General features: G+C 37.1%; 1 protein-coding gene and 1 long non-coding RNA gene across 8 annotated transcripts; both read right to left on the minus strand.

Annotated features, from left to right (window-relative positions):
- Positions 1-640: 640 nt before the first annotated feature.
- LOC122326881 lies at positions 641-13030 on the minus strand. 3 transcript variants are annotated; one of them, XR_006247526.1, is made up of 5 exons: positions 4412-13030; positions 4031-4165; positions 3772-3907; positions 2776-2954; positions 641-2691 (listed from the first exon to the last, which is right to left on the minus strand). It is a non-coding gene; the product is annotated as an uncharacterized LOC122326881 (long non-coding RNA). The 3 variants fall into 3 exon arrangements; XR_006247525.1 differs by having other exon boundaries at positions 2776-2891; positions 4031-13030; XR_006247524.1 differs by having other exon boundaries at positions 4031-13030.
- A 2246-nt stretch (positions 13031-15276) lies between these two features.
- exo5 (exonuclease 5) lies at positions 15277-18437 on the minus strand. Of its 5 annotated transcripts, XM_043222104.1 has the most exons (7): positions 18142-18437; positions 17875-17950; positions 17509-17741; positions 17324-17428; positions 17069-17241; positions 16953-16987; positions 16215-16391 (listed from the first exon to the last, which is right to left on the minus strand). In XM_043222104.1, the coding sequence occupies exons 1-7, from the start codon at positions 18233-18235 to the stop codon at positions 16355-16357; spliced, it is 753 nt and encodes a 250-aa protein (XP_043078039.1). In that variant the 5' UTR covers positions 18236-18437; the 3' UTR covers positions 16215-16354. The 5 variants fall into 5 exon arrangements, with proteins under 5 accessions (XP_043078037.1, XP_043078035.1, XP_043078038.1 ...); XM_043222102.1 differs by lacking the exon at positions 16953-16987 and having other exon boundaries at positions 15277-16391; positions 17509-17738; positions 18142-18436; XM_043222100.1 differs by lacking the exon at positions 16953-16987 and having other exon boundaries at positions 15277-16391; positions 18142-18436.
- Between the last annotated feature and the right edge of the window lie 482 nt (positions 18438-18919).

An 18919-nucleotide genomic window follows, 5' to 3' on the forward strand; every position in this document is an offset into this window, starting at 1 on the left:
CGTCACACCCATGCAGGATTCAATGACAATGAAAGTGTCCTTTTGCTATGCAGGAAGTGTCTCAGAATAATCTTTGAAAAAGAAAAGGCCGCCTCTTATTGCCTTGGGTGGACAGTGAGGAAACAAAGGATCCAAATGACAAATAAAGAAAGGTTTTTCAACAGCCGTGACCTTCAGGGCACAAATCCAACTGTCTGATCACTTTGTAGAGGCCCGACTATATCACATTCTCCTTTGTGCCTTTGGCCTCCTTTATGATTCAGATCTCCCTTGTATGTGATTGTGATAACACACACCTGCATTCACTGGGCCATATAAGTATGATGAAAGCCTTCTATACTAATGTTTTTCCACTGCTGCTGCACATTAATGGATCTGGGAAGGGCCCGTCTATATCTGGCCCGTTCCCTTGAGTGCTGATTTCAACTGAAATACTAAAATTGAATCTAAGCCTACATAATGGCTTGAATTATAGAGCAAGTACAACCGCATACATTATAAATGAGAAATCTCCTGCACAGGCAGCTGATCGTTCAGCAGAGTCATGCAGATTTAATTCACAGTGAGTTGAACCTGAACTGAAAAAAAAACATTCAGTCTTTCCTCTTTAAACTAAAATGAAATTAAAACATGTACTGAGTCAACAGAAATGTTTGCTTTACTGCACAGCACTTTGACAAAATGAAAGAGTGCTTACAGAGGGGAAGGAGGAGTTTCAGTTTGCATTTGACCAAGCAGCGCACTGTAATTGTATATATATATTTATGTATTTATTTTGTTCCAGACAATCTACAAAATAAATGAGTTGAAATTAATAAAGAAAATTTAAAATAATTTTAAAAAGGGGGAATAAAGAGTTTAACCTAGCAGTGCCACTATAATTGTACTAAAAATTAAATTAAATGAAATTAATCACATTACATTAAAAAAAAAAAAACTTAGCATTTAATTATTTTTCAGACAATCTTGAAAATAAAGATGGTGGCATTAATAAAGAAATTAACAAAGAATTAAATAAAAAGGTTTGTATTTAACCAAGCCGTATTTAATTATTTTTATTTTAATATGTTTAAACAAACCAGAAAATAAATAGTAATAAAAATAAATAAATAAAATAAATAATTGAAAAAAATTGTTAAAAATATCAAACAATAGATAAAGATAGACATAAAATTAACTGTTATAATACCAAAGGATACGTTATCAGATAAATGAGTTATATGATGAATATTAAAAAAGAAAGCATGTGGAATTAATCTTGATCACCGTAGTAACCCAAACCTAGTGACATAACTAGTGAAAAAACCCATGCACATATATCATAAATCATGTAATTGCTAGCAAAAGTGTCTAAGCCCCATCATTACAGTAAACAATGAGTTATCTCCATTCTTCCTCTCGTATATCACATGGCCGGCATGCTACAACAGTTTATACATGTTATGATGAGCTGAAGAAGCTCTATAAATTAACAAAAGAGATAGGGTATACATCTGCCGTCTTCATCTGGTTGTTCCCACTCTGAACTCCACTGATCGTAGGCACTGTGACGTCAACCATCAGACGCACACCGCTGCTTTAGAGGAATGTAAATAAACATCTCCAGATGATAAGCAGAATCATCCATCCTGACCCACTGCTCCGTAGGCCTTGTTCTGAGTCAAGGTCACAGAAATGTTCAGAATGCTGACGATGCTGCCAGCTCTCATTAAACTGTCTGTGAGAGCAAAGGTCTGGTTATGGCAGAGCTGTGGAGCAGGGACAGGCCCTCACTGCAGCGATGAGTTTGCAGACATGTTGCAATGGTAAACAGCTCTGGGTGAAGATAAACCCGAGTATCTCACTTTGGCGTGTGAGGTATTTTAAAACTTGACCACATCCTCCCTGGTCTTCTTCATGAAATGCACTTCCTCTTTTAGAGGAATATGTTTAGATCAGCCAAATTCAAGAAGGTGCACTTAAGTTTCTAGTTCGTTTTGTACCAGTCTTCTGAAATTGTGACTTTTTATTGCGCAACTCTAATGCATGTACAATAATATATCGGATCTGTGCATCCAGTCTTAAAGTGACAGCAGCCTACACCTGTCACTATCTGTGTCATTAATTAAATTTAATTAAAAAACAAAAGAAAATTGCTGATCTTGACTAAATATCTTCTTTAAATTGAATGAAGAGTAATCCCTATTCTAAATATTCTATTCTATTCTATTATTTTACCTAGTTTTGATTAGTAAAGCGTAATTTTCGCACAATTAGATTTGAAGATTTGAAAACTGAACTTGTAGGGCATATCTCCAACATGATAGAGCATTAACTTTTATTGACATTTCTTGGATATTTAATGTAATAAAAACAAGGCAATATGTACCTAATATCAGCATAATAATAACGCGCCAGGGTTAACGTATTGAACCTGTGTTTCAGCGCCACTCAGTGGACTTTTAACTTTGAAACCGCAGCGAAACATGCAGTAAGGTACCTACAAACAGAAAGTGCAGAGGTATGTATTTTTATGAGACCAGGTATTTGGTTATTCATTAGTAGAGTTTCATAATCCCCTCTGCAGATACAGATGAGAGTTATTGCCTGAACATTTGCAGGCCTGTTTCAGTATTCCTCCAGCTGAACTTGTGATGTACAGAATCAAATGACCATGATCCTCCGTAGATCTTGCCTGATCAATAAACACACCTTAAAGAAATGGAGACATACTCAAGAAGGGAGATATAATGGAGATTTTCTTGAACATCCAGCATTAGGTTTTGACTGTCTTACCTCTATTATTGCTGAGGCACTGCAGGCAGCTGCTTTGTAAAGGTGCTGTGGTCCACATCTCCATGGCGACCAAAGACATTTAGCGGCAGCAAAAGCAGAGCGGATTTTTTCACATGCTGCCATTCATGGGGCATTGAAACAGTTACAAAATGTCAGCTGTCATGGAGTTTGATATCAAACTGTAAAGTAAATGGTGGACAGAATATGCAAAATACACACTCTGTTAATATTCAAATTGAGTAAAAGCACACAAGTACTTACACTGAGTGTACTTAGCCCAAGTATAAAAAGTCAAAGTACTAATCTACTAAGACTATACTTTTACTGTTTTTTCAGATGCAAGGAAACATATTTTGCAAGCAGTAACATGATTCTTTATGGAAAACAAAGGGTAATATGGCTAGAATTTGTAAATTAGATTAAATTAAATTAAGTGCAGTTAATCTTTTAGATTTTTAATAGTCATTATTAAATGTAGGATTCTAGTGGTAAAATTTTATATTAAGTGTATGATATTTTACTGATGAGTAAGCAGTGAATAAAATATGGGGGAAAAAGTGCATTTACTCTTTTATAAAAGTACACTATTTTTTATCATTCTGAAATGTAAAATTCTAGTATTATTTAAAAAACATACAATATATTAAATTAAAATACATGTATTTTTAATCATATTTAATCGTGAAATTTAAATAATTTTATCTCGTTACCAAAAATAATTCCAAATAAATGATCATATTGTAATATAAATAAGATTAAATGAAATTGCAAAATAAAAATTCCCTGATAAAATAAAGGTTTTGAAAGTCAAAAGTATTTTGTTTAGTGTCCACTATACTGGTGATTAAAAAAAGTTATTTCTTTAAACTGTTTTGAATAAAAATAATTGGTTGTTTGTTGTTTGCTCACATGAAAACGTGATGGCAGCATTCAAACCTCATGACACACTCTTTCTGTTTCTTTCTCTCTTTTCACGAAGAGAAGATTAATACACACCAGAGTGATGAATGCGTCTGATGAGCCACAAAGCAACAAGCCACAGATCAGGTCTCATTAGCGCTGCTCCCCTCCAGAGACCCCACGCTCCTCACAGGGAAATGACTTCAACCTCGCGGCTGCAGCCGTTTACAGGCTAGAGGAGAAAAAGAGACTGATCGATGGATCACATGAACCTGACACAGAATCGTCACAGAGCAAAACTACGTTTGTTGTTTGTTAGCTATGGTTCATCTTTCAAAAAACTAGTTCAACAAACCTGCAAAGATGCGTGCTTCCGTTCTTCCTGTCAGTGGTCTTTGTGCGCTGTGAGTGTGTGGTAAACAAAACACTACTTCGTGGCAAGTACACAGTGAATGAATGGGCTGAAAAGGTTACTGTTTGTTGTACAAATCTGGTCAAGTGAAGCAAAAGACACAAAAGGAGGGACACAGACAAAACACACTGAAAGGTCACTTTTTCCACTGGCGTTTGCATTTGCATTTGTGCTTCCAAGACGCTGAAAACAAAAACCGTGACTCTATGTTTTCGATCACAAACCTAATGCATAGAGCCTATTCGTTGATCTGGATATACAGTACACACAGAACCAAAGCAAAGATTCTTCAAACTGAAAATTTGTCAGCTGACAATTACTCACTTAAGACTCTCTGCCAGATCTCTAGGCTTGTTGTCATCCTGAAGTAAATGTTCCAGCAAACTATTCATTCCCTGCAGTGTTGTAGAGGATTGCGTTTCACCGAAGCTAAATCTCAAACTGCTCTGATAGTTGTTTGTCTCAATGTAGCACATGAAAGAGTCGGTGAGTAACCCCAAACTTTAATTCTTTCTCTTAGATCTTGCTGTATCTCTGTGAATGCATTGTGGGACACCTCAGATCCACCCTAGACTGATGAAAGATGAAAACCAATAAATGAAAGCTGACTTAACACAAACTCTCTGATCGCTGTGTGTCTCTCTTCTCTGCCTCGGAGTGTGTTTTGGAAACTTCTGGGGGGGATACAGTGTTAAAAAGTCTCGCAGATTCTGTTGTGTCAAGAGATCTGTTTCTCTGTGTGGAAAGCTGGAACAAATCTGTCTGCGCTTCAGCATCAGTTATAAAATGTGTGCAGACTGATAAAGGGAATGAAATGAACTGTGACTGATTATGCGTGTGCATGTGTGCTCAGCTCCATAACCTCAAATAAATACTGCCGTCTAGCTGGCTCATGGAAACTTCTCTTCTTCATCATGACCTGCTTCTTCTGAGTTTATTAAAGTACATTAAGCCTGTACTATATCCATCATGTTTAAAAGAATACAAAACAGAAAGAAGACCAATAAATAGTATCATTTACAACTTTGAAAAAAAAATGTAATTCTTTAAAACAGAAATAATTCAATTGGATATTTGATAATATGAATATTAATTAAAAAAGACAGTGTAAATAAGTACTACTTAGTGTGACGTTCGCACTACAAGGACAACGCAGGAGTCGCGGAGTACAAAAACAAGAGTATTTTAATCAGCCAAATAATTAATTAAAATACATGGATCACAGCAAACAAAAAGACAAGTAACGACAGACACCAGACACAGGGTAGGACGCACTTTAAATACAGAACATGATGAAAGAAGAACTCAAGACGCACGGGAAGAAATCAAACAATCAAGAGTAAGAAAGAAACTGGGTCACCAGAGGGTGGTGCACACTGGACCCGGGGCCAATGGTGACACTTCATTGCTATAAAATACAATAAAAATGATATACACTGCTGAAGATTGCTTTTAATTCATGTTAAACTATGAATTATTTACATTTATTTATTTATTTATATATATTTAACTTAATAATAATAATAGTAATATTAAGTACATATTATATTATATTACTGTCGTTGGTGTTAAATGACATTTTAGCAGGCAGCCCATACAACTTTTGTAGTCTATTAATTAAATGTTCAGTAAATAAAAACATGGTCTGTTCCTCACACAAAGCTGACTTTGAAAGACTTGAACATAAGTACGTATGGAATACTTTTATAATACTCTTTTGGAGCTTGGCGTTATAATAACCATGCATTTTTGTTGTTGAATGGAAAGGTAAGGCTTGTACGTTAATTTGTTACGGTCTGCAAATACATATGCATGTTAAAAAACCTGAATTGCATAATCACATTCTTTTGGGTCAGCTGTTGCAGCAAAAAAATTCCCTGCTTACTTTCTCTCTCTCTCTCTCTCTCTCTCTCTCTCTCTCTCTCTCGCTTCATAGGGAATTATTACAGTGGTGAAAATATCACAGGCACTGGGACTTCAGCATATCAAAGCAAAAAGAAATAAAGCATAGAAGCGCTGGCTTAAAGGGATGATTCAGTAGCTCATGCTGCAGTCAGTGTGACACAGAATGAATAACACATCCACTACCCATTCTTTCCTCAACACAATGGCCGAGATCAAATCACAACCACAACAATGAAAAACCCGAAACATTCCAGTCAACATGTGAGTTGTCTGCTTTGCCTAAATGATTTCTTGGTGCTGTCATGCACCAACGCATACGTCCATGGCAGACCGTCTCACCTCAGGCCCTCGTGGCTCAGTGACGCACAAATGAAGGGAATGAAAAACAAAATATGGCTCTTGTGAGTGATTCTTGAACCGACGCAGAGCCACACGTGCCTTCCTCGTCATTTCATCGCTGAATTTATACTACGCTGTCATGAAGTGATTAGTGTGTTTTTTAAATACTTTTTGTGGGATTTGACTCCTGTACTTTTTGTGTGCCGCATGACTTTCCCATGTTACTGAAACAGTCTGTTCTTTCCAATCTGGGATCTTTGTCCCAAGAGTCACATGCTGGCCTTGTCTGGTGACAAGCCAAAAGAAACAGACCCATGGGACGCTCACGGTAAGGCTTTCCCTTGTTGTTATACCCTAGTAACATTTACTCATGAGGCAAACATGAGCAAATGTGTCCAGTGAATTATGTCGTACGCTGCATGGTCGATTTTTCACTTCACTGAAATATAAACAATTTTTACGAATACACACAAATTTAAGGTAAAAACACTTAGGTAGTATGTTGGGGATTTTACAAGTTTTTTTCTTTGTAAACGAGTCACTGAATCACTAAATTCATAGATTCATTTAGGAACTTTGGTGCATTGATTCCTTCTTTGAATACAATCTTTAAAAGCAAATCAATGAATCATTCTCTCAACTGATTCATTAAGGAATGAAATGCCACTAATTGCATGTTGCTTTGAGAAATGAAACAGTTACTAATGTTGTCGCTTTATTTGTTGACAGAGCAAAAACTTTTTAAAAGAAATGAATGCTTCTTCACCAAGGATGCATTTAGTTCTTTAGGTTAAGACTTTTACTTTGTTACAAAAGATTTTGTTTTCAAATAAATGCTGCTCTTTTGACATTTCTATTTAAAAAACAAATCATTAAAAAACAATGTAAGAATATTAAGCAGCACAACTATTTTCACCTAGGATATTATTAATAAGTTTTTTTTGAGTACCGAATCAGTATATTAGAATGATTTCTGAAAGATCATGTGACACTGAAGACTGGAGTAATGGATGTTGAAAATTGAGTTTTGATGTCAGAAGCAAAAACACATTACAAATACATTTTTTTTTTTTTAAATCAAAAAATGCTTCACTGCTTTCAAAATCATTTTAAAGTGCCACTGTTATGGATTTTAGAAAATGGCCATGCAATGTGTAACAACTCTAAGTGAAAATGCACCGTGTCTAAAGTTCAGAGAGAGAGAGAGAGAGAAAGAAAGAAAGAAAGAAAGAAAGAAAGAAAGAAAGAAAGTTGACTCTGAATCATTGAAACGTGTTGTTTTTAAAATGAATACCAAGCTGTTTCATTGTTGGTCTTTCTGCGTTGGTCTGAATGAATGTGCAAATTTGTAAAAACCTTTTTACAAATGTAAAATAAATTTCCCCGGTAACAGCACTTAAATAAAATAAAATGAGACCTACGGGCCCTTGGACTCTTCTGACCTTTCATGCATGTCAAACTATTAGGGACTCCCAAAACTAAATGAACCTTTTCATGAACAGTTTTAACAATTTTCATAATAAGGGCACTTTACAAATAATTCTGTCCACAATCTTTTGAATGGTGTTGTTTATGATGTGTAGTAATAATTTGAACAAAATATTCAAACGCAATATCAATCAGATAAATCTTACTTCAGAAAAAAAACAGCTTTTGAACCTTAACATACTGTTCTTGCATAACACAAGTTCAGTAGTTTCCCAGTGGTGTAAGAAGGAAACCGCTGAGCTGATGCTTAGGGGCATAGGCCCTCCTAAAAACGAATCGCTTCATTCATCTCCCTGGCCTTTTACACAGATAAAAAGACGTCACTTCAAAGATTCTCTCCTCTCAACTGACAGTGAGAAGGGTTTCCATAAATATCCCCCATGACCACGTCCCCTGAGTATACAGTACTTTAACACCACTGCTTACGTGTAGTAGGACACGCTTAAGATTTTCAGCACACTGCGCGCTCACTGTTACACTCCCCTCCCTGACACAATTCCCTTTGTCTCTTTGTCCATTTAATCTGCTTGTCTATCTGAGAACGAGATGGTAAGCCTCTCCCTTTCGTTTTCAATGGCTCTCTCATAAACCCAGATCTTTCCGGTAAGAGATGTTATAGGAAACTTTGCATGGCTCACTCTAAATTTAAAACAGGATCCGTGTGTGACATCATAGGTGTTAAAGAACTTCTCACCAGGCCACTAATATCTTCTCCTGCCGTCCCACCAACCAGCACACAGATACTAACAGGTGAATCGCGTTAGGGCTCGTCAGTACAAAACACCATCTGCTTTTCTAGCTTCCTGTATATTCGTGGAATAGCAAGCTGCTGAGACACAGTGATGGACAAAAGCCACTTCGTCACATGCTACCTTGCCACCACAGTGAAAAACAAGCCTGGTCATTTTTTTTTTCTTTTTTTGTTGTAATCACAACCAAAAAGAACATTATGTGTAATTAGTGTTACAAGACCCTTCTGCTAGACAGATGAGAGCTCGACTGCTTGTTTTGTTCCACTCAGGGGACAGTACATTCGATCATGGCAGTAATTGCATGAGCGCTGCTGGCAGCAACTCACGCTGTCATAATGGAAAGGAAGCGGCACCTAATGCACTATAAAACCACATATAGAGCCACGTTATGAAGACACCTCCCAGCAATCTCTGCCGAGGTCTTCGTGTTTACATGCAGATGGGGATCCAGCTGCTGCGGGACGCAAGCTGAATGAACAATAAGTTACAGATACGCCGACCGATATGACGGCAGCTCCCGATGCTTGTTTTCGAGGCAGATTCACAATCATTTCATTGAAATTCATTAGTGTTCTGAGCAAAACTGGCATCCAAAGCACAAACACTGGCTCACTGTGAATTAATAGCCATCTGTGTAGTCTGCACTTTTGACTGGGGTGTTTTTTCATTTCTGCATTGTAAATAATGTGTGACATTTATGGGGGGGGGGGATGGCTGCGGTTTCCAGGACTTCGCTGAAAATATATACCGTATGTCACAGTTTAAACAAGTGACACTAAAATAGTACAATACACAAGAATTGTAAATTATAAGATCACTTGTTATTTTTTACGTCTGAAAACTGTATATTTAAAGGGATTCTTCACCCCAATATGAAAAGTCTGTAATTAATTATACAACCTCATGTCGTTCCAAACCAATAACACCATTATTCATCTTCGGAACACAAATTTAAATATTTATAATGAAATTCGAGAGCTTTCTGACCCTGCATAAACAGCAAAGCAACTACCACGTTCAAAAGCACACTGTAAGTTATTAAGACCATTGCTAAAATAGTCCATGTGACGTATATCGCTGTTACACTGCAGACGTCCTGAGACTGAATCCTGGCTTGCGGACCTGATGTTATTGTTATTGACTGAAAATCTTCCCCTTATGCTCACATTCAAACTGCTCCTCATTAATGAACATATGCATATTCAAATCATACTGCTGCGTACAACTTGAGACACAGCTTGCAAAAAGCTGCCATTACAGAGTTTTTCGTCATGATGGATCTCGACAATCCCTGGTCACCTCTGACTTACTTATTTGAAGAACAGCTTTGTGTTTTACACCAATTGTGGAAAGGAACGATAGATGAGTAAATGGTTTTTTTTTTATTTACACAATTTCATTCACATAATTTTATCTTTCCTTTTTAAATGCTTCATCTAAGCAACCGCTCAAGCGAAATGAGTGAGTCCGGTGAGACCGCATGTTTAATGTGCACGATTTGTTCATCTACGTTGGTTACGTCTGCCTTTTCTACATGATTTGCCAAATTTGTTCTCTGCTTGACTTGCCAAATGTCCTCTGCCTTTCCAAAGCGTGCAGACTCACTATATAAGCAAGCTAAAAATAGCAAATGAATTCATATCTTCTCATCCTGCATGAATAAGCAAAACGTGCGTGTTGTGCGAGTGTGTGCCTGACCTAAGGGCAAACTGCCCTTGCCACCGTACCGGAAAAAGTCACCAGTCTAAATTATATATATTGCAATAATGAGAAACATAATGTGCTTTTATCTGGGTAGTGGCTGCTCGTAAACTTTTCATGCCCTGACACTTCTTTAGAGTAGCATTTTATCCCCTCAGAAAAGTATATTATCAAATTGACTTGTGACCTACATAATGAGCTGCGCTACTTTCTGTGCATGTGTGACAGAGATAAAGCCTTGTTACAGCACTTCCTGTGTGGCACTGTCACTGTCAACTGCCATTTCATTAACCCAGCACATTTGTGAACAGCTCAATTAATCTCTCATGTACACAAGCTCGCATTCACACACACACTCACTCTCACCCACACAACTACACTCACATTCTCATAAACAGCCTGCTCTTATCTCAGCCTCTGGATCCCATGTGCTTTAATTGGTTTCAATTGGAGTTATTTGTGTCTTCGCTAAAGGATGTTTCATAGTCTTTCCTGGAGGCCGCTGACTGTATACGGTTCTCTCGCACTCCCTCCCACCGCACCAAATGAAAAATGAGACTCCTCTCTGCTTGTTACTTTCCAGGATGAGAGGACAATTACTCTATTAGGACAAAATGTGTATGCAATCAGATCTGCAAAGTTTTAAGGCGGTTTGCATGAACCTTCAAGGCAGTAATGCGCAACGGTTCTTGTGCTCTGCCAAAAATGCAGAAGAGTGAATTAAGACGTGCTTTGTGGCAAAACAAAGGGTCTGGTATCAGATGACCTGAATGCATTCAAAACTCCTCTTAGGTGTCTAAAAGAGCCCTCTGTGCATGAGCAGAGCTAAGTCTTATGCAACTGTCAAAGTGCATGTTTCCCTTGGCACCAAAAATGTATAAAAATCATGCCTATATAATTTTATATATAAAGTACAACATTGGTTGTTCCAATTTAGCAGACCTGAAGTATACCAGTTTTGTGACAAAACTACAATCGCAGGGTATTTTAAATAAGCACATACATATATAAAGGTATTTGTAGTAGTATATGTGTATTTTAATGTATAAATGTGTTTTAATATTTATTCACTAGGGTTGCTTTTCATCCGTTACATTAGTTCATCACATTAAAGGGATAGTTAACCCAAAACTGTTTTGGGTTACCATTGACTTCCATAGTAGGAAAAAAAATACTATGGAAGTCAATGGTGACCAATAATAGCCTGGTTATAAACTTTCTTTAAAAACATCTTCCTTTGTGGAACTACTCAAGGGTGAGTAAACAATTTAAGGAACAGTTAATCACAGAATGAAGATCTGATGAAAATGTACTCACCCTCAGACCACCCGTGATGAGTTTGTTCATCATTCAATGAGAATGAGATTCCAAAAAGCTGGTAAAAACATCACAATAATCCACAAGCTGTACCATGCAACTCCAATCTATCGAATGACATTTTGTGAAGCAAGAATCTGTGCTTTTGAAAGGCATTTTAACTCTACACTGTCACTTCTGATGAAAATACCAGTGCATAATCCATAATAGCACTTCCTCCAGTGAAATAGTCCAGTTCTTGTTATACCTTCACATCCAGATCCATCAACATATTTGTTTAGAACTGTTTTTGCTTCTGAATGGTGCTTGATCTGCATATTTCCCTGATTCAGATGAAGCGATTTGTTCACTGAAGAAAACATTTTTATGGATTACAGACTTAAATTTTAGCTAGAAGCAATGGTCTTAAGTTAAAAAAAGCCATAGTGATGGATTCATTTCTTATAAACGCATCTTGTTTGATGGATTAGAGCTGGATTATTGTAATGTTTTTATCAGCTGTTTGGACTTAAGTGTATTTTTTCTGACAACCATCTTCTCCCTTCCTCCATCTTCCTCTGCATTAGTCTCAAAACGCAGACTAATATTTCGTTATATTATCAGTGTTATTGGCCCTTTGCTCCGTTTGTGATCCCGAGCAGCAGATTCAAGTTACACCGCGCTGTAGCCCTGATCCCTGGGATTACAGAGTCAGAACTGGAGACAGTGGTGTTTTCGTCAGTTGACTAATGATGACAGTGAGATTGGGGCTGTGGACAGCTGGTCGAGTCCAAGGACTTCCTCATGATTTGCTTTAGCTTGGTAAAAAGGCCTGTGGGTTTCAGTTGTTCCAGATGGGGATCGTTTGACCGTGTGGGGATCTCCAAACTGGGCAGGGTGGAGCTGAATACTGGCTCGGTTACATTATTGCGGCAGCAGACCGCTGTCACTCTGTAATAAGATCTGCGTCATAGGCTTACGCTTTCAATGGATTTACTGCATAGTTTTTAGCCTATGTACCATGAGTTATTTCCTTACAGTTTCTTATTTTTTTCATGTCCTCATCTATGAAAGCGCAACACATTTACACTGAAGTAAACCACCTTTGAGTATTTGTTAACAGGTGAATCAACTGAGAACATGTCTGGGGCATATTTTGCATGTTTTCATAATTACCTTATTACCGCATTTTAATTATCACAATGCTTCTTACCACAACGGAAAAAGATTTATATCTGTTATATTGACTTACTTCTTACCACAAAGCAAAAAGATTTATATTTATTATATTTACTTATTTTTACTTCTCAGTCACATTGTTTGCACTTCCAGCCAGTAAATTGATCAAAAGTGACAATGAAGACCTTTTCATTGATACAAAGCGATTCTATTTCAAATAATTCAGTTAATCAAAGAATCCTCAAAGCATCATGGTTTCTGTATATAAAACATAACTATTTTCAAAAAGAATGCTAAAAATGAAAATTAATATGAAATGCTTCATCGATCACGTGACGACTGAAGTAATGGCTGCTGAAAATTCAGCTTTTTCATTAGTTATTTTAAATTTTACAATTATTTGACTATACTTTTACTATAATTTTTTACTACATTATTAATCAAATAAATGCAACTCCGGTAAGCATAAAAAACTACTTTCATAAATATTACAGTAAAACACTTCTTGAATGGTGTGCAATTACAGTTTTTAGAATATATTAAAGATTTGAAAAATGATCTGGTACCGCTTCCCTGAGATCCCCTCTGTGTAATCTTCTAGAAGAATGATTTGCCTACAGGGAATGATGTAATTCAGTGTAATGACATTCATCAATGTAAGATATTACAATGTAAAATTAATGATTCCAAAGTCCTGACAAATTTATACCTGCATTAGTTCCCGCTGCACACTCACATGAACATCAATTAAATCACCCCGTGTTTGCATTTAGTTTTACACATCATTTACCCCTTTTTCTCTCAAGGTAGGTAAAAAGGAACGGAGCCTTCTAATTTCTCTTTGTCTGTGCCTTAATGCAATGACTGTTCAGAGACCTTTTTATTGGGCGACCTATTGATCAGGAGAGGCGGGAATTGAGTTTGGTGAGCAACACAAACAGAGCATGAACCGATAGGCCACATTAGCGCTGCGTGGCTCCTCCGTCTGCCAGGTGACACGAGTTTACAAAGGCTGAAGTGAAGTGCTAAAGCGCTTTACTAGAGACTGAGTGAGCAGGAGTGCTTTTAAGAGCCTTGAATGAGGGGTCATTAGCGCCTGAGTGACTTCATCAGACCACACCGTACTGCAGCTTCCTACGGCTGGAAGATGGTGCGCTTTAGTGCAGACATGAGCAAACAAAGCACTGGGAATGGCTCTTTTAGCCTATCGACTAGCAGATTAGAGCGGACCTCAACCAACACAATCTAATAACGGCTGCTCTCAGCCTCACGGGTGTTCGGTGTCTGCGCATGGGCAAAGCCGGGTAAAATCATTAGCCTACCGGTATCAAATTAGAACACAGCCTCTTCTGTACTGAGATTTGCAGTCAGTTGTGCGCTTATTACGAGGAAAGGAATGACTCAATTCATCAATAAAATAAACAAGCCTCCAGAGGCTTTTTAAAACGGCTTATAATACATGGCCATTTACCATGCAATGGAGCCTGCATACCTTAAAGGGGGCATAACATTAACCCAATAGCATGTAAATCTTATAGATTATGATATATAATATAGATAAAGAATATCATGAGTACTTATAGATTAGTACTTCATCCTTCATATGTCTAAAGATTCTTGTTTTTTCATATTTAGAATGGAAAGATACAGCTTTACAATTCTCTGAAAAAAGTCGAGCTCCGAGAGGCTTGCCGTCCAGGGCAGAGCTAGAGTAAATAGCGCCGATTGCGACTAAAACATAGACAATGCCGTTTGACTCATAGACATACATATCTATGGTTTCAATAATTTGTCTGCAAGTTCTGAATCATGACCGGAATCTTTTAGAGCTGAGCCCGCGGTGTCTTTCAGCGTAGAACTGGGCCTCGTTCATAAAACGTTCGTCAACAAACACACTTGTGAAACTGTTCAAAATGTGATCTAGGCTCTCTGCACTACGCCTGCGATCGGAAACAAAACGTGGAAATACTTAGAAATTTGTACAAACCTCGAAGTAAGATTTTTGGCACATAAATACTCTGATCATATGTCCAAATTGTTTTTTGAAACTTTGTCCATGCGTAGCATGAGAATCAAACTTTTTAAACAATGTAAACAACCCCCATCCCCACCGTCTGTGTGATTTAAATGGGAAGCACTCCGAGGGAGTGCGTGGCCTCTTTTAAATGCCAGATGTGTCACTCAGAGTCTCAGTGTGTCATACTGATAACAAGGACATGCTTGTGCTGGGTGACGACACGGGGAACGGCAGTGCTGAGGTCAGTGCCAGTGCAGATGAAATTTCAGGCCCAAATAAACAAGCCTCGCTGTATCAACACTAGATTATCACTATGAGAGATCTGCTAATCAAAATATGACATTTCCAGTCTTTGACACACGCATCGCTGATTTATTATTAGCAACTTTCAAATGACGACTGGTAATGTCACAGTTATTGTTTGTCATATTATCGTGTTACAGATATGGCTCAACATAAATTCTAAACTTTCAGTGATTTAGTAAAATAGGAAATGGTAAAATAGCACCACCTAATGGAACGCATTTCATCATTTATTGAAATATTTTGTTTGTGACAAACGGTATAAATAAACAGCAAAAAATACTTGTTAAATATCAACTACAACCCTTCTCTCAGTAAATTCCTAATATAAGTTTAGGTATTGGGTGGGATTAGAGATGTAGAGTAAGGTCATGTAGAATAATGCATTAGGATTTATTTAATTAGCACTAATAAATGGCTAATATTCTAGTAATAAACAGGGGAAACAAACAATACTGTACACGTGTGTATATACATTGCATAATTATTATTTTTAGAAAGATAATTACAATTTTAATGTAAGATTTTCAGTATGTAATTAGTTCACTTCAAATATATTATGAGGATTTATCAGCATTATATCACACTTGACTGAAGTTATCGACTGTAAAACACATATATGCGTTTCAATAGCTATTAAGTGACATAAACTTCTTAATGCACACAAAGTGAGGAAGCTTTCAGCTTGCTTCCATTAAAAAGTCATTCTGATGAAAAAAAAATGCATTATGCATTATATAATATATGCGTATGTACAACTATAAGACTTAAGCAGTACACATTAGATAATAATAAAAGTTAATAACATGGCAAAAAATGTGACCACATAGCACATTTGTATTATCCGTAAAATGCTGAATCATGAGCTAGCATGAGCTGCTTGTTGGTCGGATACTTTCAACCTATTCTTCTTCCAATCACAAGTTTGTTCGTAAAGACATGATTTACATTTCCAGGCCTCTTCTATGTCCACCCCTCTGGGTTCCCTCTGACCTCTCCAGTAAGCTAGATAACCCTGAAGCTCTGCCCGTAGTTGGGCTTCATCGAAAGGAGCGACTCTGGTACCAATAGGTCCATTAGAGCCTTGGTGATAGTATTCAATCTGAAGCAAGTCAATGCATGGAAGATCAGAACAAGACACGGTTATTAGCAGAGCATCAACCAGCTCCTCAAAGGTAGTAACCAGGACCCCAATGCTTTTAGCATGGGCCTGGACTCCTGCTCCAAGCACTTGACCTGAACGCAGTTTGAGATGAGTTAAAACATGGTCTTTCTTCACTTCTCCTCTCACCAATCCATCAAATAGTAATTTATACAGGCCAACCTGAAGAATAGATGAATAGTTTAAAGAAGAGATAGAATCATCCAATATACACAGTATGGAGTCAATGATGCATTAAAATATGCATGATATAAAAAAGAAAATGGGAAAGGGGAAATCTGTGGCAAAAAACGTGCCAAGTTCTCAGAAACATTTATGTTTACATTCAAGTTTATTTCATACAATTTTCAAAAACATGTAATGCCAATTTCCAACATTTTTAAAAATATATTTTTTAAAGTATTTTTCCTAATATCATCAATTATTAATTAATCGATATCATTATGTTTTGCAGAGTCACACCACATGACTTTGCAGGAAAAAAAAGGCTAAAATTTTTATTTGCTGCTGAGTTCAAATATTGAGTATAAATATGAAAAGTGTAAATATTTAGGCTTTTTATTATGATTACAGAGCCGTTATATCACCCTAACATTTTTGACTTCATGCCAATAAAAATTAAATTAAATCAAAGTTTTAGTTTGTAAGAACTTTGTTACTTTCAGGAGCCCATCATTTTAAATGTTTTATAAATGTATATATTAATAAAAAAGTACACACTACCGTATATGGCCAAATGTATGTGGAATGAGGCTCAGCTGTTCACAAAAGCAAAGTGCAATGATTTACTGTATGAGTGAGGACAAAGGCTGTGCCTGCAATAAATAACTCCAACTCACCTGTAAGCAGTTGACTTTATCTTGTGCAGAACTAGGCAAGGAGTTCTGTTTGCGTGTCTTGAGCTCATTTAGGACCAGCTCCCCCTTCTGGTTATACATGAGTTCATCAACGACCCCCTTGATAAAAACACCTTCCGTCACACCAAACACAGGAAACTCTCGCACGCGTTCTCCTGAAACAAGATGTTTGAAAACTAAATGTTCGATTCTTATCTGAGCACCAAACCTAATGCTGTTTTAACATTGTCTACTCACCTGCTTCCAACAGCGATGTCATGTGCAACATGTTGAGAAGTCTGATGGCTTCTGCATCTTCTCTAGTCCAAGTATCCACAGGGACAACTTCCTGAATCTCCCGTTCTGGAAATGAAAGCCATGAATCAGATTACTGAATGTGATATTATGTTGCACTATGCTCAAGGGTATGTATCAGCGTTCACCTCGTGATAAATGAATTTGTTTTCCTATCTGCACCTCCGCATGTTGCATGTCCTTTCTCTTGACAAAAGGCTTTAAAAGACTATACACAGTCTTCACCTCGCACCAAGACTGGTCGCATAGGAGGGTCACACTCAGATGCCTCTTGAAGAAGCGTTGCATTGGGCTGAAGCTGTTTTCATGAAGGCTCTTTCTTTTTAAACCCCTCACTTGTTCCAAAGTCTCTTCATTCCTGCTGAACAGAAGAACCAATGCCATGTGACAAAACAAAGAAATAACAAACATTGCAGTTCAGCAGAATAACTTGAGTCCCATGTCTGCACACGATATCTAACTATTTTCCACAAACCATCATCCAAATGACTTACTTGTGCACTAACGAGGTGGATGCACAGGGGCTGGAGTGCTGACCGGCAGAGTCACTGCTGAGATGATACTGGGGTTCTCAAAAGACATAAAACATACATTGCTTATACGTATAACCTTGAACGACTGTGTACAAGCTGTATCTTATTATTTTCAGTGGAAAGATATGCAAAAATATCAGACACATAATGCCACAGTATCATCCTGTGTCCAACATTAAACGTATGACTACATTCAAAACAAGTTACCAGAATTACACACTATTTTACCGAGGCTTTGTTGCTCAGAAGGGATGTTGAGGAATTCCGAGTCGCTAATATCGTCCCAGTCGTCGAACAATTGTTGTGATCCAGACGTATCCATCTGGAAACGAAACTTAAGACGCTCTGCCCTTTCTAATCTTTACGCCGACGTTTCAGGAACATAATGTGATACTGTATATAAAATATAAACGTTTACGTATTTCTTGTAGTTGTTTTACGTTATGTCACGAAGTTTCATTTCTTGAAACACAAGCTCGGACATTTCCCTACAATATCCCGCCCCCTTCAACATCTTCGTGTTCTACAAATGTATTCGATTGGCTAATGCTCTATGCCCCGCCCACTTCGATGTTTTCATTGGAAAGATAAGCAAAATCAATTCCTATGTATTCCGCAGAGCAAAACACTTTTAAATATATATATATATATATATATATATATATATATATATATATATATATATATATATAAAAACTGTTAAAACAAACAAAAAAACACGTTTTAAATGTAACCATAACGAAATCGATTATAAATGTATTTATATTCCCACTAGAAAATGTACTGTATATTTCCGGTATAGTTTCCATGGAGACATGTTTAGCATACAATATTTGTTTCCAGTATTTAAATAAAATTCGCATTCTAACTCTAATAAAATAAGGATTAAGAAACATAACTGTGGATCAGAACACGTAAGATCAGATCAACTCGTTTCCTTACTAATACATGTGGGTAGTCTGTTTAATTCAGGAAAAAGGGCCTTCTGTCTACTTTCTGTTACATT

Source organism: Puntigrus tetrazona, chromosome 21 (genome assembly GCF_018831695.1).
Source record: "Puntigrus tetrazona isolate hp1 chromosome 21, ASM1883169v1, whole genome shotgun sequence".
Lineage (NCBI taxonomy): Eukaryota > Metazoa > Chordata > Actinopteri > Cypriniformes > Cyprinidae > Puntigrus > Puntigrus tetrazona.

What these genes read in the sequence shown, in the direction of transcription:
- exo5 (XM_043222100.1), bottom strand. Translation starts at nt 18,235, where the DNA reads ATGGATACGTCTGGATCACAACAATTGTTCGACGACTGGGACGATATT. An exon ending in TCCACCTCGTTAGTGCACAA is followed by an intron (nt 17,742 to 17,874) that starts GTAAGTCATTTG and finishes TCTTCTGTTCAG; the next exon opens with CAGGAATGAAGAGACTTTGG. An exon ending in GACATCGCTGTTGGAAGCAG is followed by an intron (nt 17,242 to 17,323) that starts GTGAGTAGACAA and finishes ATCTTGTTTCAG; the next exon opens with GAGAACGCGTGCGAGAGTTT.